This window comes from Aptenodytes patagonicus, chromosome 2 (genome assembly GCF_965638725.1).
Source record: "Aptenodytes patagonicus chromosome 2, bAptPat1.pri.cur, whole genome shotgun sequence".
Classification (NCBI taxonomy): domain Eukaryota; kingdom Metazoa; phylum Chordata; class Aves; order Sphenisciformes; family Spheniscidae; genus Aptenodytes; species Aptenodytes patagonicus.
The window spans coordinates 20,316,686-20,342,501 of NC_134950.1; the positions used below are offsets into that span (position 1 = coordinate 20,316,686).

The 25,816-nt window shown below is 36.5% G+C and overlaps 1 protein-coding gene across 2 annotated transcripts; it reads left to right on the forward strand.

Annotated features, from left to right (window-relative positions):
- EIF3E (eukaryotic translation initiation factor 3 subunit E) lies at positions 1 to 25,816 on the forward strand. 2 transcript variants are annotated; one of them, XM_076329233.1, is made up of 14 exons: positions 1 to 136; positions 1,827 to 1,941; positions 4,508 to 4,546; positions 5,549 to 5,666; positions 9,589 to 9,631; positions 10,095 to 10,199; positions 12,245 to 12,370; positions 13,878 to 14,002; positions 15,097 to 15,223; positions 17,290 to 17,391; positions 18,383 to 18,492; positions 24,062 to 24,164; positions 24,419 to 24,553; positions 25,651 to 25,816. In XM_076329233.1, the coding sequence occupies exons 1-14, from the start codon at positions 47 to 49 to the stop codon at positions 25,687 to 25,689; spliced, it is 1,377 nt and encodes a 458-aa protein (XP_076185348.1). In that variant the 5' UTR covers positions 1 to 46; the 3' UTR covers positions 25,690 to 25,816. The 2 variants fall into 2 exon arrangements, with proteins under 2 accessions (XP_076185348.1, XP_076185349.1); XM_076329234.1 differs by lacking the exon at positions 4,508 to 4,546.

The window sequence follows — 25,816 nt, forward strand, 5'->3', positions numbered from 1 at the left end:
GCGCGCCGCTGGGCCCCGCCTCTCTCTTTTCTTTTCCGTCGCCAAGATGGCGGAGTACGACCTGACCACCAAGATCGCGCACTTCTTGGACCGGCACTTGGTCTTCCCGCTGCTGGAGTTCCTCTCCGTCAAGGAGGTACGTGGCTATCCCAGAGGTGGGAGAGCCGGCCCTGCAGCTGGGGGAGCGGAAGAGTGGCAGACGGTGCCACCAGCTGCCGGTGCCTCTCCTGGACCTGGGCGCGCCGTCTCTTTCCTCAGGCGCTGCGCGGCCTGGGCCCGGCCCGTGAGGTGACTCGGAGCTCGCTTCCCAAGCGAGGAGCTCGGGGCTTCTGCACCGCGTGGGGAGAGGGCGAGGGAGAGGCGTGTGGGCCTTCCTCGTGAGGGAGGGAGAGCAGGGCCGAGAGGAGGCCTGGGGGAGCCGCTCCTCCTCATTCCCCTTTCTCGGATTTGGCGTAGTTTCTTTCCCTTCCCCATATTCGGGGGAGGGAAAAGCAAAAGCTTTCCCTCGCAGCTGCGGTTCGTTTTCTGCCTACTTTCCGACAGCGTGAGACGGCCTTTGTTGGCCCTGCGCCTCCTCTGCGGCCGTTGTCACTCGTCTTGCCCCTCAGCCGTGGAGTTGCAGGGCGGTGTGTGGGGTTGCATCAGTGTAGATAGTATTGCTAATCAACTTTAATTTTAAACACGAGTTTATGCTTAAACCAAATATAAGTTCCTTTTAGTGCTGTCCCTTGTTGATCTCTATATATATCTTACATATGTAAAACATATATTTTTAATTATATTACTACAAAGAACCCAGTAATGCTGGAGGTAGTTTAGATTGAGAGGTTAGTCTAAACTATCTGAAGCACTCATCTGATCCAGTTTTCATGCCTAGTGTATGGATTTTGCTTGATGTCTGTCATCTTGGGGGCATTTTTAGTATTTTGGCATTTGTAAATCAGCTCAAGTTAATTAAACAGTTATTATTGTAGTGTTAATCTTGAACAACATGATGTTCAGAGCCAAATTAAACTTTTGCAGGTTCTGTATTTGAGATGTCCCTAAATGTGGTGTGGTGAATTGCAATACAGCCTTCATGCAAATGTATTTTTGAGATATACTCTAGTTTAGGCCCCCACCTACATCTTGAAGACCTAACAGCAGTTTACAACTCATGACTAAATTTTGGGGTAGGACTCTTAATAAACAATTTGACAAGTTTAAAAGAACATCATCCAATTACACAAGCTAAACTAAATTTGCTCTTATGCTATAGACCTAACAAGGTATTTTAGATTAATCTGTGCTACAATTAAATTATAAGCTTGATCTTGAGTATATCTTTTGAGATCCATTTTAAATTATTTGACTAGTCTGCACTGTTCAGCATGTTATTTTGTGGAAAGTATTAACTACTTTGAAAGAAAAATCTGACTGTGCTTTTTTTAATATATATATATTTATACATATGTACATGTAAAACTTTCAGAGATTTTTCATGTTGGATTTTTTTCCCATGAATTGTAATAGCAATTGCTATTCCTGTTAAAGGAATAGTAATCTAAAATGTTATTTGTCTTCTAACTAGGTTTTGAAGTGCCTGCGTTCAGCAATTTCCTGCTATTTATGGTGTCTTGCCAAGACTGGAAATGTAGAGAGGCTGTATAGTAAGCACACTAAATGACAGAGCTGTGAGATCTTGCAAAGCTATGAGATTTGATGTTTAAAACTGTTTAATTGGACAAAAATCCATAAATAAACTGTATCATAAAGGTAACTACGTAACACGAATTGGAAACTATTCAATAGTATTCAAGAAAATCTGTTGTTAATTCCTATTTCAGATATACAATGAAAAAGAGCTACTCCAAGGAAAACTGGATCTCCTTAGTGATACCAACATGGTGGATTTTGCTATGGATGTGTACAAAAATCTTTATTCAGATGAAATTCCACATGGTAAGCTGCTCATTTAGAACTAAAATTTGTTTTACAACCTTTGTATCTGAAATAATAAACACTAGTGGTAATTTGCTTGTTGCACTCAAACTAGAATACTGTTTAACTTTGTGTCCTGGTTTTGTCTGGGATAGAGTTAATTGTCTTCCTAGTAGCTGGTACAGTGCTGTGTTTTGGATTTAGGATGAGAATAATGTTGGTAACACACTGATGTTCTAGTTGTTGCTGAGCAGTGTTTATACTAAATCAAGGTCTTTTCAGCTTCTCATGCCCTGCCAGTGAGAAGCTGGGAGGGGGCACAGCCAGGACAGCTGACCCAAACTGGCCAAAGGGATACTCCATACCTTATGATGTCATGCTCAGTATATAAACTGGGGGGGAGTTGACCGGGGGGTGGTGACTACTGCTTGGGATCTGGCTGGGTATCGGTCGGCGGGTGATGAGCATTGTGCATTGCTTATTTTGTATATTCTTTTATTGTTATTATTTTCCCTTCCTTTTCTGTCCTCTTAAACTGTCTTTATCTCAACCCACATTTTACTTTTTTTTTTCCCCCCCGATTCCCCCATCCCATGGGTGGCAGGGGTGGTGGTGGGGATTGAGCGAAGGGCTGTGTGGTGTTTAGCTGTCTGCCAGGTTAAACCGCAACACTTTGGCCTTAACGAAAGGATGTGCAATACTGAAACAAATGGAATCCCCTGATCCTGGAAAGTTTGGGTTTGTTGGTCTATCAGGAACTTAGTCTTTGAGTGATGTCTGAAGTATTTCAATGCTGATGTGGTTATTTCTAGCACTAGGTATAGCCTAATAGAGTTGCACTTATTTTTCATCTGTCAAATTAAAACACTTGCACAATGATTTGGGATCACTAAACTTTTTCTTTAAAGCATCCAGTATATTAAGGCTAGATTTCCATTGTAAGAAACTCCATTAATCTGACTGTCCATGGTGGCTTTTTAGATTGAGGAGATACGTATGTTTTTGAAAATACATGTTTTCCTCACTTCCATCAACATATAAACTGCTGTTGCTGTTCCTCTGGAATAAAACCAATGATAACTAATGTTATCATAAGGAATATGAAATTTAATCTCTTACTGTCTTCTCCATGATTTTTGGAAACTTTCCTGTTTACTTCTTAAATGTCTGTCTTCCTGAGGAGCGTTTGCAGAGGGGGGGAAAATTAGAATATCTTGTTTTCTCTAATTTCTACCCTTCATGGTTTTTTAGTGTTTTGGGTTGACTTGTTCTTTTTCTGTGTTGTTGTTGTTTCTTTTTTTCTGGGTTGGTTTTCTGTTTTGGTGGCTTGTTTTCCTTCCTGACCCTAGTCTTTGAATATACACTTTCTTCCTATTTCTTCATCTCTTTTAATTTTGTGGAATTCCTCACCTTTTTCTAAACTAGTGGGACTACAGTCTGTTTTGCCTGCAGCTTAGGAGGAAGAGACTCGGGTGCTTTTGCGTAGTCAGGTACAAGATCCAACTGTTCTGCCTCTGGGTCTTACTCTTTTCAGGCTCTTTAAAGAGTTGGCAGTTAGCCTCTTTGGAAATACATGAAGAGAGCTGATAGAGTTATGGACGTTGGATTCAATGTTTTGACCAAATTTTTGATATGCTAGCATTAGATGTTCTTGTTTATCGGTGTATATGGAATGATGTGTAGGACTGATAACAAATAATGAGAACCAGAGGTTTTCACTTTTGTAATCTAAGAAGCAGTTTTAATGATAGCTTCACCTTTAGGTTACTTGTCAGTTCTACTGATTAAAAAAAAAAGTCAGACTGTCTCAGGGCTGTAAAAATCTCAAAGCTGAATAGGTTTTCCTATTTCTTTCCTTGCTCCAGCCTTTCTAAACTGTTGAATATTGCTGTTATCAGTAGTAAGTAAATAGTAAAATGCAAAAGTAGTAAACAGCACAAGAAATAGCAATCCTAGTACACTTTCACAAAGTAACTAGTCTAATGTCTTTAATATTCTGATTACAGCCACTTATTCAAGCAGGTTGCTAAGTGTATAATTTCATGAGGTCATACTGCAAGTAAGTTGAATGAATTTGGTCACTGGGAGAGCTTTGCCTTCATATAGTCCAGCAATTTCCACACTTGTAATGTTTTTCTTATACTCTTCTCAAACATCTCAAAATTTATGCCATCAGTTTGGCAGGATTTTTTTTATATGATGACTTACTGTTGTTTGATCTGTGGCTTTTATTCAGCAGTATAAAATTAACATAAGCAGAGGTAATAATTTCATGCGGAGTCAATTGTTCAGGGTGCTTGCTTGTACAGCTTTCTATGAAAAGGTCTTAACTTACTCTGAGATCTTTCTGGTATGTGTCATCTTCATGCATCAGTACTTATCAGAATGTATGTACAGACAGGTTCTTTTTATTTGTGGAATTGCTGGCTTCATTAGAATTTTATGCTGTTTTGTTGTGTTTTTTTAAGACCTCACTGTTTTAAGTACTCAAAGCTAAGTTCACTTACACTATTATACTTAGAAATGTCCCTGCACAATTTATAGTTGCTTTTGTCTTGTCTTCCATGGGATCAACTTACAATTACAGAGCCAGGAGATGTCACAGGAAAACATTTTCGTACTGTTAGTAAGTCAACTGAATGGTTTTTCTTTCGTCTGTTTCCCCTTCCTATCTTATAATCTCAAGAGTCATCTGAAGTTGGAGATAATTTCTCCTTATTGGAACACTTCCTATCAGGCAAGTCATTCTTAGATTTAGGTCACCATTATGGTATTAGCCACTTTGGACCTCTTTTACAAATATATATGTAGTCAAGTCACGAAAGAAATGTCTAATACATTCACTGTGGCGTTGAGTGTCCTGGTGTGTGGCTCACTTTCATGGTTTCCAGAGGCTGTTCTCCCCTGGGATTTGGTCTTGGCTTCTCTGATCCCATAGGTTTCTTGGCTCACAGCCAGTCTCAGGGTGCTACTGTTTTTTCTTTAGGTTTTTTTAAGCATATAGGCTTTTCTGAATTTTATTTAAGTGTTCATTTTATTGCACTGGTAGCACTCAGTGAGGAAGTTTGGGTCTGTGTAAAATAATAACCCTAAAGCTGTTAGTTCTGTTTCCTGATGTTTTTGCATGCTTAATTAGAACATTAAACCATAGTGTTCCAAATCCTAATTTTGCATATTGAGCTGCTTTAAATTCTTCCTGTCAATTTTCAGTTAAGTATTCTAAAAATGTTCTTTCAAACCTGGTTAGTTAGAGGAAAATCAATCTTAGTGGTATCATAGCACTGTTTACTTTTTTCAAGTTTATTTGGAATAAGTGAACTTACTTAAAAGGTGTTTCTTCCTTAGTGGAAGCCTGAAGATACTTTGTCTAATACAGACTCTGCTCCAGCTATACCTGGTCTTTAGTGGCTTGATTAGAACTCCACACAGGAGGAAAGGAACCAAATGTTAGAAGTTTTTTATTAAGTTAATGAATTGTTAGATACCTCTGGTTTTGTGACTTGACTGAGGGGACAAGCGAGGTAGAAATTGGGAAGACATGTTCGAATGTGCTGTTAGCACCATGTAGTTACAGCTTGGTTTCTGTAAAAAGGCATTACATTAAAATCTTTTTTGTTTGTGTGTTTAGCTTTGCGTGAGAAGAGAACAACTGTTGTTGCACAGCTGAAGCAGCTTCAAGCTGAAACTGAACCTATTGTCAAGATGTTTGAGGATCCAGAGACTACAAGGCAAATGCAGTCCACTAGGTAATTTCTAACGTAATTTCTCAGGACGGTTTGTTGGTACCTCTTAGGTGTTGATGGTAAGAATACTCTCTGTAGTGACTGCAAAGAAAGACATTTTTACTTCCAGCCAATATTTAAGTGCTTGTGGTCAGGTAATTGAAATTGCTGGACACAATTTACTCTTTTCAGTGCTTTTACCTGCTGTGCATAAGGCATCTCTGTTGTTAATGTTCATGCATCAACTTGGGACAAGTGACAGTCACAATTTAGTGCAGTCAAATCACAGCCAAGATTGGTTTTGGGGAGGTTGGGGGGCTTTCTTTTTGTTTTTTGAGGGGGGTTGTTTGGGGGATTTTTTTGGGGATTTTGAGGGGAAATATGGGCTGAAACAATTCAGATACTCTTTTCTAGGAGACCATCTGCCCTCTCTCCCTTCTCTACCTTCCACAGAGGATTATGGAGTGCTGACTTTCTTAGTCTGGGGGGCCTGGTGGATAAGCATCCTTTCAGCCTCATAGCACATATTTCTTTCAGGAGTCCTGTCCTTCCCCACTCCTTGAACTGGCCAACTTCTTAGTGTAAGATACTGCTCATAAGGATCTTTTTAAGACGTATCCAATTTCTTCTCACTTTGCTTATGGGAGTAATTAGAGTGAGTTTGCACATTGTGTCTGAGGACTATGAGAGTTTTCTTATGGTTAAGCGTGAATTGGCCCTGTAGGAAAGAGTTCAACTGTCATCATTGAGGAAGTAACTGTGCAACTTCAACAGAGGGGTGGGTAGGTATTTGTTTAGTGTAAATTACTGCTTGTTGCCTTTACATAGGAAGCATTGTTATTACTGTTGTAAATGTGTCTAACCAACTCTGGAAAATTAGATTCCTTCTTCAGCCTTACCTGCTCTGAGATTTCGAATAGAGCATACCACATCAGATAAAGCACCTATGGCTTGACTTGAATTTGAAGGTGAAGCCTGTACTTGTATTTATTGTTGGCAAGCTTTATGTATCTACTGATATGGAAGACTGTAACATTGTTTCTGGAATTTTCTTAGAGAAACATTGAATGCACAAACTTTTTCCTAGTCTGCCAAAATCTTCTTGATGAGGTGTACCTTTGTTTGGGAACAACCCCCTTGAAGAAAATGGGTCCCTCAAGGGGGAGGAACTTGACTAGAATTTACTCCTTGTTTCAAGTGCAGTTTATCATCCTTCTTTCCTTTCCCCTCTTTGCCCAACTTGCTGAGAAACTTAATCAACCCTTTTGGCCTGTGTTTTCTCCACTATGTGCATTGTTTTCAGAATTTGTTATAGTCTAACTTACAACTTGGTCAGTACAGAAATAGTGAGGTGCAATACATTGGGTCTCAATGGACAAATGAAACAAGATGTCAGTAGAAATCATGAAATCTGTTAGCTTTCCAGCACTTCGGGAAAAAGCTTCTATTTTCTGTTCTGATATCACCAGAATGTACTTAAGCTTCTGCTCTAAAAAGCATTGTTAGGATAAGTAAGCCACCTTTGTATCTGATTTCAGCCTGAATATTTGTCAGATAATTATATTAAGAAAAGGAATTACACTTGCTTATGACTTGGGTGGTTACGCAAAGCCAGGAGCCACTTGACAGCTTCTGGAAGTATAGCTTTGAAAGTGAAAGGCCCAATTGCCATTAGTTAACTGCCTTGAAGTTATTAACTGGGACTATCTTAATTTAAAGAAAAGATTTCCTGATACTATCACAACTCTATTCAAATCTAATTGAACTTCTGATCCATATGTAGAGATCTTGTTCAATTCTTGCTTTGCCTTTAGCCAGTTTTTATAAAAATATTTGGTCTCAAAAAATTACCATGTTGCAATTCTAAGTACTAGCATTTCTTGGGAAATGTATTGTGTTACTTGACCTTTGAGTCACAGAAGTTGGTCAGTAGTACTTATTCCAAATCGAAAATGTTATGTTTGAAAGCAAGAGATAAGATCAAAAAATGAATGGAATATAACTTGCCTAATGCTATAAAATATTAGCCCTGCTACTCATATGCAGCAAGTTTTGTTTCAGAACTGGTACATTTTTTGTTTTTAAAATGTTTGAAAACTTCGCAGCTTAGAAATACTGGTTTTGGTTATTGGCTTGACAGAATTTCTAATCCACATTGTTGGGGTTATACAGTAATGGGGAGAATCAGGCTGAAAGGTGTCAATCTGTCTAGACCAGAGTAGTGTGCTTTAGATAGTAGAAAACGACTTTTGATTCTTTGACTTTTATGAATTTCTGCTGGTGGCTTGGAATCTATCAAATTTAGAGCTGCATATTATCAGGGCTTTAGATCACTGCTTTTGATCCTCAACAGTCCTGTTTGGAACATCAAAGTCTGGGAAATGGTGGAAGATGATGTGTGAATGAGACTTTGCAAGTGGAAGTTCTTTCAAGAATAAGCCAAAATACTTCACTTCCTCTTTTCTGTGCAGCCGTTGGAGGACATTGACTCTAAAATCATAGAGGAATAGTCAGTATTCGTCATCCTTGAAGTATGTTCCACTGAAAGAAACCATGAGATAACGTCATTGCTTCCACAAGTATTACTGGGAATTGTCATTCTTGGCTACCTTGGCAATGTGCCATTTCCCTGTAGAATCTTATACCATAAGTTCTAATTAAACAAACTTACAGCTTTGCAGTCACTTGTTTCAGAGTAAATGGGGAAATTTTCCACTGCATACACTTTTACTGTATTGTTGTCCCAAGAGTAATTTATAGCTTGATGCTTTCCTCTTCAGTTAAATCTTGGGTACATGTTCTATCAAATATGATAGTTCCATGAATTGTCCAAGTCATCTTTACCACATGATTAATTGAAGTGTGAATGTACAGAGGAGATGAAATGGAGGGTAGCTACAGGTATAGAAGCATGCCCAGGGGCGTGGGGGGCTGGAGAATAGAAAACATGTCATTAATTCTTTCTGTATTGTAGAAAGGCAGTCCGTACAAAGTGCCAAATTGAAAATACTTTCACTTATACATAGTTGAATTCCTACTCATATGAATTCAACTGTGGTTCTTGTTGCCAGAAGGTTGCAGCAGAGTTTGAATGGAATTCTTACTGCATTGAAAAACTGGTGTGCTAAAATTTCACTCTAAAAGCTGATGAAGATCCATTGTGGAGACTGGATAAAAAATTATTAATTGAGTTAACTTGTTTAAAAATAGGTATCTAAAGTCCTGTGGTCATTAATATGAGACTTATTGGTGGTAGATAATTTCATGCTTGCCTACTGGAGGCTTGAACTTCCCTTTGATCTAGGTAATACTGCTTGTCTTTTTATTATCCATATTGAATAAAAAAAGCTTCAGAAATGTGATCATGTGTGAATTAGGTGTTTAGAACTTACTAAGTGTGATTATTTTTTTGCATTCTGCAGGCATTTGCTGTGGTAGAGGTATTCTTGCTAGCCACTGTGTCCCAGTGCTAATAGAGGGATAAGTTTCCCTTCTAATTCTATTTTACTTTAGTCTTTGCCATTTTTTTTTCTGTTTCCTGTTAATTCAAACTGCTTGGCTAGAGTAACTGCTGTGGAATTAGAACATGAGTGGGGAGAGTTCTAAGTCAGAATTTAACTTTCATACTGAAAGCTAAGGATGATATCAAATTTAAAACAACCTCCCACCCTTTCTTGGCTCTAGTTATTGTTGCAGGTGGCCTTCTTTAAAGTTATAATAACTTTAAGATTTTGAAACTTCATGAGACTTTAGGAATAGTTGGCTCACTACTTCTGCAGTTGCTTTTGCACAACAAGTGAAGGAATATCACTTCAAATTTATACTCTATTTGGGTACTTTACTTTTAACAGCTAAAGGTTGTGTTGTGTAGCACGTTGCGTAGCGTGTTGCATAGTGACAATCAGTTTGTTTTGTAAAAACAGCGGTTTTTATCTTTTTATTATAGGGATGGTCGGATGCTGTTTGACTACTTAGCTGAGAAGCATGGTGTAAGTGTTTTAGTTCTTATATCTGTTTGAATTCAGTTCTAAATATCTCCACCCAACCTCCCTCATAGCCAACAGCTTTGAGCAATTAGGGACAAGCATTTTGGCTTGTTTCATGTCAATGTAGCTAATAGGCAGAATTCCTGATGCTAACATACTTTATTTGAATGCCTTTGAACTTTTAATTTTTATACAAACAAAAATAAAGGTGGAACTTAATGTTAGCTGCATCCTTGTAACTAAGATATGCTTTACTTTGTAATACAGAATTTGACCTTTTTTCCAGTATTGGTATAATCTTTAATTCAGTGGCACGGATTAAGAGTATAATTTTCTATTGTCTTTCATGTGTACAATGTCTTTCAAAGAACTTAAAGACTTCAGAGGTTACTTTACTATTAAAATTGGCTTGTAACAGCATGTTTCTTTTTCCTAGTGAAGAAAGGCTTTTTTTATTTCTTTTCAGTTTAGGCAGGAGTACCTAGATACACTCTACAGGTATGCAAAATTCCAGTATGAATGTGGCAATTACTCAGGAGCTGCAGAGTATCTCTACTTCTTTAGGGTTCTGGTAAGTTTTTGGTGTGGCTTGATTTTGGGTTTTGTTTTGTGGTTTGTTTGGTTTTTTTTCCAATGAAATACTTAGACCAGTAAGTTGTCTGCATTAATTCTTAAAATATAATACTTCTGAGCTTTTTTGAGACAATTGCTGTGCACCAAAGAAAAGTTGAAAATAATTGTTAATAATCATCACTGACTATTGTCCAGCAATTCTGTTATTTTCATGCTGAACTCAGAATTGTCCTTTAAATTTGTAGGTCTTGTGGTAACATTTAATTAGAGAATACATCTTCTTTCCTCACTGTAAAATGTATCCTGGAAAAAATTTAAAAAAAAAAAAACAGCAAAATGGGAACTTGTTTTTGTGCACAGATGTAATGAACAGTAGTGAAAAGCTTGCAGGTGGTTTGAATGTAATTGGTGCTAATGGTGAACTGCCAGCTTCTTATCTGAACTCTCATCTGTCTTCTCTTGAATTTTCTGGTGGATTTAAGAGTATGTCATCTGCCTAGGAAATGTAAACAGCTTAAATGAGAATTGTAGAACCAGATCCATCGTCTCTGAAGCAACTCTTTTCATGTTGTTGTAATTCATATCATTTGTTAATGGTGGGAGTGAATTTTGAGAATGAAGATTTAGTGTCTTGTAAGAATCTCAACACAGTAAATATATTGTTGGTGGTCAGTGAATGTGCCATTTTACTAACAAATGGAAACTTAAGGTAACTGCTTGAAAATCCGGATACTGTAGCTAGAACAGCTGCAGTATCTAAAGGCAGTTATTGTGAATAGCTAACTGTAAGTACATGATTTGGAACCAGCACAGTGCATGTGAACCTCCTCAACTAAAAGTATCTGCTAAATTGGCACCTTGGTTGCCTGGAAGATAATGACTTCTAAACTCTATATCTCACGGATACGTGGAGTGATTGCTGAAAATATGTAGTGATTCATATGTTGAGGTTTGTTCCTTGCTGCCTGATTTCTAGTCCCATCTAAAAATATCCTTAACTTTCTGAAATACTGCTAGAGTAAATAACAATAATTCCTGTAATTGACTATAATTAGAGGCAAAATTGGGAAATGTATCTTTAATCAGAATAGGGTTTAAAGTAGGAATGAGTTGAATTCTTAGCTTTATCATCAACATTTAGACTGACTTTCAGCATTATAGGTACATTCCATGTGCTGAGAGAGGAAATTTACGTATGTAGGTTTGTGGGCAGCTGTCTTTAATTCTGTGCTTTAATTCTGGGCTTAGCATTATGTTCTTATATGTCAAATAACTAATTTCAAAAAGTGAAGGACTGTTTTTGTGCTGTTAATGGCTTGGTATAGGACTCGTTGCTAACTCTGATGGGAGAAGATTTGTTTAAAGTTCTGTATGATGAAACATAACCTATGAAAGAACTATTGTAACTGATCTGAGAACAGAATTTGACGCTGTGAATGACCTAGTGTAATTCATTCCTGTATAAAACTACACAGCTTGACCTTAGGACTACCCTTCCAGGAAATAGATTCACTACTGCAAAGTTGGAGTTTTACTGGACATTCTGTAAGAAGTATGCCCTTTGGCACAGCATTAGCAGAAAGAACTTTGAGTACTAGCTTTTTTTAAGGTGATTACCTACTGTCATGATGTTCTTCAGGAACCTGCTTTGTAATAACCTTGTTTTAGTAGTTTAGTAGCATTTTTATATGGTGTGTTTAAAAAAAAAAAATTGGAACCAGTGTGTCATCTGGTGCTCAGCCATTTCTTTCTTTCTTTTTTTTTTTTTTTAACTTAAACTGCAGCAGCATGGAGCTTTGTCTTACTTTGACGGGATTTTCTAGTTTCTACTTCAGAAGCTTTACTGTTGTGTTTTCTTCTGTACCTAAATTGCTTTTTCAGAAAAGGTACTCATTTGGAAAGATAGGACCATGCAAATTTGATATCTTGTAAATTAAAAATACTGCCAGAAATACTGCCAGAAAATATTTTTCTTATTTTTTAAAGTAAATAATAATTAAAAAAATACTAAGACTATGATTTTATTGCTGTTGTTGAAAATAGGTTCCAGCAACAGACAGAAATGCTTTGAGTTCTCTGTGGGGAAAACTGGCATCTGAAATTCTGATGCAGAACTGGGATGCAGCCATGGAAGATCTCACAAGACTAAAGGAGACAATAGATAATAATGTAAGTAAAATCTTGGTCATGTTAGTAAGGGGAGTGGTTAGAGGTGTTAGCATTCAAGTTTTATTATGATTCACTTGCAGTCTTGTTTAGGAGTAGTTTACCACCTTTTCACTAGATACTTTGTTAATAATAGTGGGAGAGTCAAAGGGTGCTTCTGAAGAAATAGTGAAGCTTCCTCTTTCAAATTACTTCGCTCTGACCACATTTGAAAATGTAGCTGAGAACTTTTAAGGTTTTTCCAGTAAGCAAAAAAACTAGGCTCAAGGATGATTCTGAGGGCAAGGTATCATTGTGTGAAATTGTTTGCTGCTTAAGTTTCGGATAGTTGTACTATTCATCTTCTGTAAAGGATAAAATGCATGTAACTGAACTATACTCTTCTCACATGAAAATAACACTTTTAACAGAAAATGCAAGATAGCTTGTTTTTGGAAGTAGTTTTCAGCCAATTCAGCAATTCCTCATCAGCTCCTGAGTTCAGATGAGCACCAAGAACATGAAGAGAAAGAGTGGGGCTGCAGTACTAATTCAGAGCAACTGAGGTGATTAAGGACCTCTTGGTCTTCCTCTCTGCTCGTGGGGCTTCAATGGCCATATCTGAAATGCGAGAGCCTTACTCTCCTGAACCAGAATCTTGAAAAGGTGTTTGGTGTCTTGTTCCACCCATGCTCCCCCCACCCCCTAACCCGACTCGTTCTTTATCTATGTGACAGATAACTAATGTTAACAAATTTTCCTTCTCTAACTTTCTCATCTTTATGAACCTATATGGTTGTAATAGACTATTAAATTTGACTTATTCATTAGACTCCCAAGATTTTTTTAGGATAGAATCATAGTAGTTAGTTGTCATGCTCTTTGCAGTGATTATTACTTGCTATGTCAGTTCATTCTCAACACATTGCTTTGCAGTCTGTTTGAAGTGCTGCTGAGATTTGGAGCTAATACAGATACTTAGAGCTGAATCCTTATTCGTGCATTATCAGCTGGTTTAAATGAAGATAGTTACGTTCTTATTTCTTGGCTGAAAGTGATTATGGTATTTTATCACTGTCTGAGAGCATATGGCAAAAAAGTTCTTGTGAGGCTTTAGAAAGGAATAACAACTGAAAAGCTAGAGAAGCCAAGTAGTTCCTCAGATCACATCTGAAGAGGGAATACAAGAAACAAAATTCAGCATTAAAAAGGGAAGTAATAACTTATGTTAGTATGTTGGTCTTTGGAGAACTAAAATCTATGCTCTTGCCATAACAGAATACAAGTTTTGGCAAACAGTTTGGAATATAGTATTGGAAAATTTATCTTGGTTATAACTTTCAGCAGATTTATTTTTAGCAGATGACACGTTAAAAAGCTAGAGGTCAAACTCAACATGAGAATGATAACAGCAAAAAGGAGCCAGTGGAAAATCACAAATTTTTGAACAATTACAGGTTTCCATGCACTAGTATTCATGCAAACTTTCTGTGTTTTAGTTGACTTAAACCAATGTTATGTTTTCTTTTAGTCTGTCAGCTCTCCGCTGCAGTCTCTTCAGCAAAGAACATGGCTCATCCACTGGTCTTTGTTCGTGTTTTTTAATCATCCTAAAGGGAGAGACAATATCATTGACCTCTTTCTCTATCAACCACAGTAAGTTGTGTTGTGCTGTGTTGGGGTCTTTAAATCAAAATGAAGGCAGATGATGAATATGCAAGCTTGTCGAACATTTTTCAGCCCCAAGCCTGAAGCTGTTTCAGAAGTTCTAGTGATATTAACACTTTGAATATTTTTTCCAAGCCTTTTTTTGAATTTTTGTGTATAATCTGCTTTTCTTGGTTTTACTTTCCCTTCAAGGAGAATGGGTCATGAAGTAGGAAGAACTGTCTCTTTTTTCTGGTGCTTATGGGGGGACAGAATAAGTGGTTGTGCTAGATTACCAACTCTTACAGTATCTTTAAGGACTGTAGGGGCAGGTATTGTTCTATTTTGATTTTACAAAACCTATTTAAGAAGGGTTCTTGAGGGAAATCTAAGAATAAAAATGAAAACTGAAACACTATAGCCATTTGTGAGAGGACCAACTTCTTACATGTAGATCTAAGTCTAGAACAGCTTAACACTGAGAAATTAGTTACAAGTTTTGCTCTCTTTCTAGTATGTGGTTGGAGGTACTGTATTAGAATAGGAGAATAGTACTAGAGAAAAGCAGTTTAATTTTTTTGCATGATGATCCCAGTAGACTGGTAATTTGTAGTGGGCTTTTTTGCCTCTTTTTTGTTTCATAGTGTATGTGTTTGGTTTGTGTTTTTAACTTATACTTCTCACTTGTAAATATGGGCTAATTTATTGGACAGTTGAACAGGAAAGTTGCAGGCTTGGATGACAACATGAAAAAGGACTTCCTGTGGTTCTGTGTGCCCGTGCAAACCCCTCTTGTGAAATCAGTGTAGCTGACAGCTTAGGCCAGTGTTGACCTGAACTTAGCACATGGACTGTTCCCTTGCAGTGCTAGCCCCTTTTCTCTCCCTAGTGCACTGCTACCTTCTCTTCCCCTTGCTTCCCTCCCCCTATCCCAAAAAGATGATCACAAGGTTAACAAATAAATCATCCTTCTATATTTGAATAAATGGTCAGTCATAAGCCCTGGTACTGTATTGCATAGAAGGTGCGTAAGGTTTATCATGAATACTGTTTTGATGCAAAATTTGCATTATCTGTGTTTTACCTGTATTTTTTCTTTCTAGGTATCTCAATGCAATTCAGACAATGTGCCCACATATCCTCAGGTATCTGACTACTGCAGTCATAACAAATAAGGATGTTCGAAAACGTAGACAAGTGCTGAAAGATCTAGTCAAGGTTATTCAGCAGGTAAGGATTGAAATGTCCAATATTTTGTGTCCTTTTTTACTGAGACTTCATAATAACTTTCTTCCAATAATATGCCTGGTTTAGGATTTCTACTTATTTTTGGTGCTCACTTTCTCTCATTGAACTACTTTCTCACTGTACAGTAAAATGCATGTCAATCAGTGAGAGGACAGAATATTTTTTTCCTCCTTTCATGTCAACAAGCAATGAGTAAAATAGAATATGCACTCAATTTTGCTTTTCTTTCTCTATGATTAAATGCAGGAAATTCAGCGAGATATGTGAAATGGCTTTGGATCTGATTCTTCTTTTTCAACCTTCCCTACAAGGGATCTTGTTTGCATTTTAAAACCACTGAACTGTGTGCATTTTCTTGAAAATGCTTCTGTTGTCACAGTTATATGAGGATGTAGACATGGACAAGAGCAATGAAAGAATTGTGCTTGATAGCAATCAAGGATGTTATGGCAAAGATTTTTATCCGAAATCAGCATGCAGCTTGTATATAAGCCATCATGCTTCAAACACTTTAAATGATAATAACATATATTGTGAATAATAAACTATGGTATATATGTGACAGTGCAGTTATTGCAGGCTAGCAATCAATTATATCCATTTCAAGCATTGATGTAACTACTGATGCAAAGCACAATCAATGCAAAGATCAAATTTTAAGTGTATTTTAATCTGTTTTTAAGCATTAGTGTTCACAAAAGAAGTAGCATAAGAAGCTATAAACTAGCGGAAGTGTTAAGACTCATCTCTTATTTTAAGCTAAAATCTCTGTTTAGCATTGAACTTCAAATATTAGAAATTCATATTACATTAGAAGTCAAGTAACATTTTACAACTTCTTTTGCTTTCATTTTATCTTGTACAATTGGTATGAATAAAAAAAGGATGACTAGGGTGTTCCTTTTGAAAATACCAACTCTGGCTTTGGTTTTGGAATATCTGATACTTACTTCTCAGTACTCTTCTACTTTGTATGGTTCATTATATTAAATTATGAAGTGGTGGAGGTTTTACAGATTTGAAAGCAGATCAGACAGGATAATTAGTGACTTGTCTACATAGGAAAAACAAAGCATTGAATGAAGTGACTTGTCAAATGTCATATGGTAGGCTCATTGCTCTACTAGCAATTAGAGATTGCTAATACTTGCAGTACCTTTGCAAGTATTGAACTGATAGGTAAGCAGTTTGTTGTTCATCTCTATTAAATTTAAAAGGTGATCAATCCCAGACTGTTTTAAATAGTGGATGTCAATTACGTGGTTAACAAGTACAATTTTGATGTAGAAAAACCTTTACCTATAAAACTGAATTTTAAACCTAAATAATGAGGCTGTAAATACAGTTCTTTGGGGAAGGAAAAACAGCTTTGATCCAGGAAAAAAAAAATTTCTTAGTAATTCCCTTAATCTGCTGATCTTACTGTGTGCTAAAGCAGATATTGACAGATACTGAGTTAAGCTGTCTTAATGTGCATTAGAGACATGTCAGAAGATGTTTAATTATGTCTTAATTTACACAGATGTATATGGATCTAGTGGTGTTCCTGCCTTGTAGTTGAGAAAGCTGAGTAATTCCTGTAATGCTGAAATAAGTTCAAGTATTTTGTATGTAGAAAGTAGCATTATTTGTGTTAGCTATGTTGTCTGTGTAAATCAAATGATCATTCAATTTGAACCATGAAGGATTTGGTGTTGGACTAGTCTTTGAAATCAGAATTTAGGAAGGCTATCTGTTCTACCATGTTTTAAGAAATTTGGAGTTTTGATACAGAACTAGCTCTAATCTCTGACACTTTTCTAACACAAAGATTGTAGCACTAAATGCTGAAGGTGAAACTACACTTCTGGTTGTTTAACCAGACTATTGTGGGGGGATGCGCATTTATGCAGCTTTTATAAGTCAAATTGTGAAGTATAACTTAATATTTTTTTTTAAGGTGATGTATGGACTTGTTTCCAGCATTAAGTTTTCTTTGAAGAATATAAGGAATACTCGAGTGACCTTGTGGCCTTGATTTCTAATATTGTTCCTAATTTTTTTGACAGGAGTCCTACACATACAGGGACCCTATCACAGAGTTTGTAGAATGCTTGTACGTTAATTTCGATTTCGATGGTGCACAAAAGAAGCTGAGAGAGTGTGAAACAGTAAGGCTTATGACATTTATAAGACTTTTCTTCCTTTAAGTAAAGATCTCTCAAATTGACAATGGCCAGCTGATTTGTTTGATTCCATTACCAATGTTTTCTGATGAGCTTTAATTCATGGGGGTGTGTGGGGGGTTGGCTTTTTTGACAACTCATTTTGTAACACTTAAACAAGACTTACCAGTAAGGATATAGCTTTAAAATTGTATTTAAGCAGTTCTAGAACAAGAAGTGAATCATGCGGTTGGCTGAGCTTCAGCTTTTCCATTAGTGTTTGAGAAGTGCTTGAAGAAAAGCTTGGATTTGTGTTTTGTTCTGAAGGATACCGCATACTGGAATTGTAGTGGTGAAAAATAATGTGAAATAACATTACGATAGTTCAATCCATATTCTTGGAGAATTCTTAGTTAATCTACTGTCAACAGTTAAAGATACCTAACACTCGGGTTGACTAGTGTAAAAGTTAGTACTTCTAATAGCTGAACATTAGTACCAATTCTTAGCCTCTGGTTTAGCTTGCCTTTTATTAGTGTTAGTCACTTAATTGGGTAAATCAGAAGGCTTATCTTCACTGCATAGGGCTGGTGGTCTTGTAATCTGAACTTTATAGGCACACTTGCACTACTAAGGAAGCAGGTTTGCATGGTAAGGAGAATGCTGATCAAATTGTAGAATGAGAGAAGAATCCTACAATATGAGGAGGGAGTTAAATTTTATGTGTTGGAGGGATCTTCAGTAGAACTATGACAGCAGTAGACCTTGTTCTCTTCTTGAGTCAGACCTCAATGATCATGTCAGCATGCGATTTTAGTTTATTAAGCTGCAGAACAATGAAAATTTCTGCTAAATCTGTAGCTCTTTCTCCACACCTTGGAATATACCAAGAACTGTTTTTAGATGAACTGTTCATTGATCTTACTTATTGATGTTTACCAGTAAATTACTACTCCTGTGTCTGTTCTCAGTGTTCCCTTTCTCCTTACACTTGCAGGTGCTAGTGAATGACTTCTTCTTAGTGGCATGCCTTGAGGACTTCATTGAGAATGCCCGTCTCTTTATATTTGAGACTTTTTGTCGCATCCATCAATGTATCAGCATTGGGTAAGATAATTTCTTAATATGGCAGTTTGAAAAAATCAGTCCTGGATGGCAGTTTGACAAACAGTGTAAACTTTAGTAGTAAAATATTCATTCATCAGATAAAATAAAAATAATTAACTAAAATCTAACTGGGTAGTTGTTTTTCTAGTTTTAGACCTCTAATGTGATATACTTAAATTACAACAATCTTATTTTGAAGTTGAATTCTTGTGGTTAACTTTAAAGCAACCTCTCTCTGCTACCCCCACCAAACAAAGTGCTTTGAAGCTAAAACTTTCTCATGGTGTCAAATTAGATCTGTACTGGATTTAATGGGAAATTTCATACCCAGTGTCACCAAAGTCCAGGTGTCTTAATTTGGAGCTCAGTTCCACACATTGGTACAGAATGGTAATATTAAGTAAATACAAATTGTGAATACAGCAATTGCTTAAAGTTTATTTGTATTTGATATATACAGATACCCATGTCTGTCTTACAGGTATGTTCTTTGAAAATTATTAGGATTGTATTGCTTTTTTCATTAATTAAATAGAAAACAATGGATCTTGATCTTATTCCCTGTAGCATGAAGTGAGTGATCTGGCTGTAAGAAAATGATGTTCTTAGCAAGGATGTTTGTCGTTTACTCAAATTAATTTTGTAAAAGCAGACTTTTCAAATGGATCAGCTCTGATGCCTCTATTGTAAAAACTAAGCAGGAAGATGTTGTTATGCATGCTTGAGATCCCTTTCCACTTGGCCTTTGCCCCTGTTCCCCATATTTCCATGTCCCTTAAATGTAAAAAGGAAAAAAGTGAAGTGAAAAACTGAATGTATGAAAATCTCAATGGTAGAGAACAGTGCAGAGATCCTTGAGACAGCAGAAACCAAAGCTGCTAAATCGATCACGTTCAATGGAGTCTTGTTACCAGCTTGCATCCAGAGCAAATGTGTGCATCTGGTCCTCTGAGGAAGCGATTTAACGCTGCTTGATTTCAAAAGAAAAGGACTTGAGAGAAAATTGTCTTGGTTTTGCAAGCTTATTAAAAGGATTGCTTTTTTCGTGGATAGGTATAGTTGGAGAAAGGGCAAAGATTCTTATTACTTTTAATCTCTGTTCACTGGGTGACACATTTGTCTTCAATGCATGTGGAAACTTTTTTATCCTTTGTATCAGCTCAAAATGGTCAATGACTTCAATGTAAAAGGCAAACAGTGAATTTGAGCATTTTAATCGGCTATGGTGTATTGTGTTTTAAACATAGTCATAATAGTAAACTGAACAAGATGCTGTGAACAAAACTCTTCCATATTAATGTTGATTTTTATAAGGGGGCTAATACTTTATCTAAAAATCACTTTAAGCAGAATACTGCACACTTAAGGATAAAGGTGTCTTTAAGTATTTGGAAGAAAAAATGTAAATATAGTTCTCTCAGGGATGAGTTTCTGGGGAATAAAAAAACCTGATAGTGTCTTGCTAATTCCTATAAATGATTTCTAGTACTGTAAAATACTGCACATACTCAAGCACAAGTTTTCAATGGAACTAGATGTTTAAGCTTTTTTTAAACTAAAGACTGGATGTCTTTAAGAAGTCTGCTTCTCTGATCTGGCTCCAGTCAATGAGCAAAGAATCCGGAGGATGTATCTTAAGTATGCTTCCAGTCTCTCAGTCAAAAGATACTGATAAACTGTGGGTAACATAGTAGTGATTCATTACGGCAAAAATAGCAAGCTTACTTAAGAGATCAAGGTTTATGGTAGGCGGTTGTCATTTACTTAGTGTTTATTACTTATTTTACAATTCATATTTTTTGTGCCATATGTGGTATTTCAACTTCAAGTATGATAGAAAATACTGTAGTTGGCTTTCCTTGTTACGTGTAAGTGATTCATAAATATAGGTAGCAGTGTCTTTATAAGCATTATAGTGTGTTCTGAGGCAAGTGATAAACTTTGAGTTGAGACATATATTTCAGATTGACATGGATATTCCTACCATGTATCACTTCAGGTAATTGCATGTGGAATCAATCGTCAGTAATGAGATTCTTTTCAGTAGGTCATTACGTTTTAAACGACGGACATAAGCCTTAAATTTGTGCACAGGCTGTAACAATCATTAGATTTGGGCTTATTCAGTGGGCTGCATAAGTGTTTTTTAGTGCATTTCAGACTTGTTTTTGAAGAAATTAGCCAGTCGAAATGCTTTTAATTAAGCATTTGACTGAGGCATAGTTCTTGCATTTCTTTGTCCACAAGTGATTTTCACTGCTATTCCTGGACTCAAACTAGTTGGTTGTACCACAGTGCTTGATAAGTACTGTTTAACTATTTGGAACAAATTTGAAAACAATTAGTGGGAAATCTGCTATTCCTTATGCTAAATGGAAAATAGATGGCTCACTTAATGTTTTTTTTAACTACTTACATCTGTTAGGCAGCTGACACTTTTCCAAAGGACGTAGTTGCTTTATCAATTGTAACTTAAAATTTATACATCCCGAATCATCCTGCAATTAGTTTACTGTTTGAAATATCATGTTTAATAGGGAGTGATAGATGAAATTAATTCAGAATGTGTTTCGGTTAGTTTGATATGCCTGTGTTTAATTGAAGAGCTGAATATGCTTCATTCTTCTTTTCTATATATTTTTCTTCTGTGCGCAGTACAAGATAGGCTTATTTATATATGAAGATGTGTGGAATTCAGTAAACCTGCCTTTTAAGCAAAGGAGAACTTAAATAACACTTGCCCTAGCATGACCCAAATAAGTGAATCTCCTTATAAAACAGAGGGACAGAAATAATCTGAAGAACTATTTTTGAAACTACCATTGGGAAACTACCCTTTGAAATCACCTGTAACTTGAAATGGTAGACAGTATTCTTTAAATATTAACAAAATTATTTCATTATAATTCACTAATTTTTATTGGATTATAGTGGGGATTTTCATAAACAATGGTAATCTAGAATACAACTTTTCTTGCTTCCATTCCTTAGTATTAATGGTGTTTAATATGTATTTGTAAATCTGAATGTGTCACTATTACTTGAACTGGTAAACATGTATGGGGTGAAGCTGTAGCTTGTATCTCTTGAGAGTATTAGATACCTATTTTAACAGTGTGGTAGCAGAGTAGTGTTTGTTACATAACTGTAATCAGGATAGATCTTCAGTGCACTTGCTCTGGAAGGATAGAGAATGCTTTTTTGGCTGTATGTGTTGCTTTACCAGGCAAATACCTCCTCCATGTTACACATCCAGGCACTTTGGGTGGTGCTGGCTGCTCCAGTGTAGCCTGCAAGGAGACCCTAAAATGGAGTCCAGTTACCACAAGTGCTGGATTAAGGTCATCTTTTGCGTCAAAGGTGTGATAACATTTTAGGTTTTTTTTTAAATACAGATATCTTTATTTCACTAAGTTGTTACTTGATAACTTTGGTTATTTTGTATTAAAACTTCAAATCCATGTAAATACCAAAGCTAGAAGTTAAGATAAAATAGGGTTTTATATCCTTTTTTACCCTGTCATTTTCATTCGGATTTGTAAGTTTTCCAAATGCATGTGCAGAAAAAAATACCTGTACAGCAGTGTGTTACTTCTGTCATGTAGCTGCATAATGCTATATGTTCATATAACATCTATAATTCAAAAAAGGCCACCTCTGAAGAAGCTGAGCTAGTAAAACCTAGACATAATAGGAAAAGGTAGAATTATCTGCTAGGTGATAAAAAGCACTTCATGCTTTCTGGCTTGGAATGACTCTAGAAGTCTATGCCCTCTTCCCCTCTAAGTACACAGGGACTTTAGGTTAAGGAAAAAGCAAAATATAGGTGGTGTAGATTGGAAGGGACATCTGGAAGTCATCTGGTTTAATCCTGTGCACATAATTACAACTTTGAGCAGGACCCACTGCAATGTTCCCTTGTGTTCCTTAAGGCCTTGTCTAGTTGATTCTTGACTATCTCCAAGGATGGAGGTTTCATACTTTAATCCCAAAGGTAGGTTGCTTAATCACCAGTGTAGTGGTAGTAGCCATTCTTGTGGTCATCTGGAGGAGGAGTTACTTTATCTGAATCCTATTGATGCTTCTAAAAGAGAAATATGAGAATTCCCCTAATGCGCACACACTCCCCGCCCCGTGTTCTTTCAGTTGGAAGTTTCTTTAATTTCAAGTCACGTGCTTAACATCACTGATTTGGAGGTAGGAAAGAAATTTGTAGCTTCTTCCTCTTGAAATACCTGTCTTATTCTGCCTAGATGACTGAAAATTCCACAAAAAATCACATCCCTGATATCTTCTATTCTCTTGTCCACCTTAACTCTTTACAATTACTAATTCAACCACAGATGAACAGTTCTAATGGAACAGTCACTACTGCAGTTGGATTTTACCAAACTCCAGATACTTTGTTACCCATTTGTTGTGAACTCACTTCAGCAAAATAAGTCCAGTATTCTAGGTTACTTTGGTTTTTTTTCTATTCACCTCACTTGATGTTCATCTGTGACAAAAAATGGAATTGGGAGAAGTGTGAGGGATCAAGAACATATAGAAGAGAAAACTGTATAAAGAGTGTATAGATAGTCTAGCTAGGTACACGAGCTAATAATTGATTAAAGTATTTGCTTGACACTAATTGTCAAGAGGAAAATAACTTTTTCAGGTGGAGAAAAATGTTTACAAGATCCTGTAAAATGGTGAGAAATTGACCTCTTGTGCAACTCAGCGCAGCCAGCTGGTGCTTTGGTCATGTCTGTAGCCCTTACCTCATGACTGTTACCTTAGTCTGAAAGCTGATGGAAGAATGAGTGTTACAAATGTCCTGTATGAGCCAACTGCCAGCAGGAAGCTAAAGGAGTTGGCTAGAAAGCCACAGGAAACGCTATCAGAAGGAATTATTCCAGGACAAGAGTGCTTGTTTCATTAAGAATTTTCCTTTCTCTGTCCTCCCCCACCATCCCTCCTTGAAATTGCAAGAAGTTTGAGCATAGTGTATTTGTCACGTATTCTATACCAAACTGTCTCATGGCTCTTGTTCCTGAAACTTCACTCTGAAGTTTATTGCTAAACACTTTCCTGGACTAATTAGTCTAAACTTTCTTGACTGCTGGCTGGATTTAAATAAGAATAAAAGCAATTCAATTGTTCTCTTTATAATGATGGTTGCTGTTTTGTGTTGTGGTGAGATTACTTAATTGACAGTTTTCCAAAGAATGTTCATGTAGGCAAGGTTTAATAGGAATAGACAAAAAATTGTGCAGGTCAGGATTTAAGTGCAAGATGATGTAGTTCAGAATGAGTAAGTATATACTTCAGGATGTGAATTCCTTATTCACAATGTCCCAGTGGGGACAGTGGGGGTGCAAGATGTGCAGGAGTGCATGTATGTAAGCTTTAAAGTCACTTCAGTCAAATGAAAGTATGCTTCCCAGAGATGTGGTATTTATTGAATACAAGTCTTGGGCTGTGCCAAATTTTGTGTTGGTTTAACTTGTATTCCATAGTCCCTAGTCATGTTTACCAACATCAGAGGGATTTCATTTCACCTTTTAATAAGTCTGTTATCTCTTAGTATGTTGGCAGATAAACTAAATATGACTCCTGAAGAAGCGGAAAGATGGATTGTCAATCTAATTCGAAATGCACGATTAGATGCCAAATTGGATTCAAAGCTGGTAAGACTGTACAGACGGATCCGAGTGAATTTGTTGAATTTTTCATTAAATTTCTTTTACTTTATTCAGGAACAGCAAGTTCTAATTTCTGCTGTTTTGTTTTTCTTTGCCCATAAAGTGTAGTGGACTTCATTTATTCTGTTTTGATCCTGTGTGTAAGATGATCTGTGAAAGCTCTGAAAGCAGAGCATTAAATTAAAGGCTTATGCATTCTGAGTGATTGCAAAATTTGCTGTATCTTTGCTGTGTTTCAGGGCCATGTAGTCATGGGCAACAATGCAGTCTCACCTTATCAACAAGTGATTGAAAAGACCAAAAGCCTGTCTTTTCGTAGTCAAATGTTGGCTATGAACATTGAGAAGAAATTGAATCAGAGTGGTAGATCTGAGGTTGGTAAAAGTTACGTTTTTCTGAATTCCAGTTATCTTTTTTGTGACATATATTTAAGTATAATTCTTAACCTATTCCTTAATTCATCAGATGTACCTACTTCTAGTTCTGACACTAGGAATTAAACTGGAAAAGGTTAATTTTCTTATGGTGAGCATTAGACAGTGATTCTTGTTTTCTTCTTACCTCATCACGACGTATTCTTTTTTTGTTGCATAACTGTCATAATTTGATTCTCTACTTTGTTTAAATGGTCTCCTTCACCACCTGAAAAGGACTGATTTTGGAGGGTGACGTTTATGAAAGTAGTTATATTACTTTTTTCAAGTGGGTTGTACTCAAAGTATCGGTAGGTGTGTATATAGTATTGAGAGAAGAATGAATGATGCTTGAGACTGGAACATGAAGAAGAGTTGTGCAAAACCCTAACTGTTAAACCTGTTTCATGAAATACTAGAGAATATAATTAGGTCAGCCAGAGGCTTAGGTAGAACCAGTGAAAATGAGAAAGTTGGCAAGATCATCTGGTTTTGCCTCTGTCCACCTTACAATATGAGAAACTTTGTGAGGGAGAACAATGGTGTAAGGTGGATGACTGAGGTCCACTAAGGACCCAGCCATACATACTTAAAAAAAAAAAACCCAAACAAACCACACATTAAAAGAACTTAGAAAATATTAGAAGTTTTATTTGGCTTTCTCACTGCTTGGCTGAAATATTGATGGAAGTTGGACAAGCAATGGCACGCTATTTACTCCATTAAAGAGGAGTCACGTGAAACTTGCATGATATTATTTTCTTTAAAAAAAATATAGCTGCCAAATTATTTTTATATTTACTTTGGAATCTTCTGGAACTTTTCCTTTTGAAACTACTAGTTTGGAGGACTCAGGTTGTACAACTTAATTACAGCATGTATTTCTGCTATGTCAACACTTGCTTTAAACTTATAGGGTATCCTTCACTAATTAACAATATTCCCACTTCATAGCCATGTATCAGTATTATGAATTTTTTAATCATTTCTTATAAATTTCAGTAACCAACAGATAATATAATTTCTTATCTACTAATCCTTATTTATTTATTTTTTAGGCACCTAACTGGGCTACTCAAGACTCTGGCTTCTATTGAAATACTTCTGCAGAGGGGGGAAATCAGTTTTCATTTGACTAAAAAGTGCATAAATATGTAACTTTTTTGAGAAAAGGTAATTATGTGTTCCATCTAACATTATTTGAATAAAATTGGCTAATTTTAA

Excerpts from the sequence above, each read along its gene's own strand:
- EIF3E (XM_076329233.1), top strand. The coding sequence starts at position 47 with ATGGCGGAGTACGACCTGACCACCAAGATCGCGCACTTCTTGGACCGG. Across the intron at positions 4,547-5,548 it reads AAAACATTTTCGTACTGTTA|CTTTGCGTGAGAAGAGAACA; the intron begins GTAAGTCAACTG and ends TTGTGTGTTTAG. Across the intron at positions 9,632-10,094 it reads ACTTAGCTGAGAAGCATGGT|TTTAGGCAGGAGTACCTAGA; the intron begins GTAAGTGTTTTA and ends ATTTCTTTTCAG.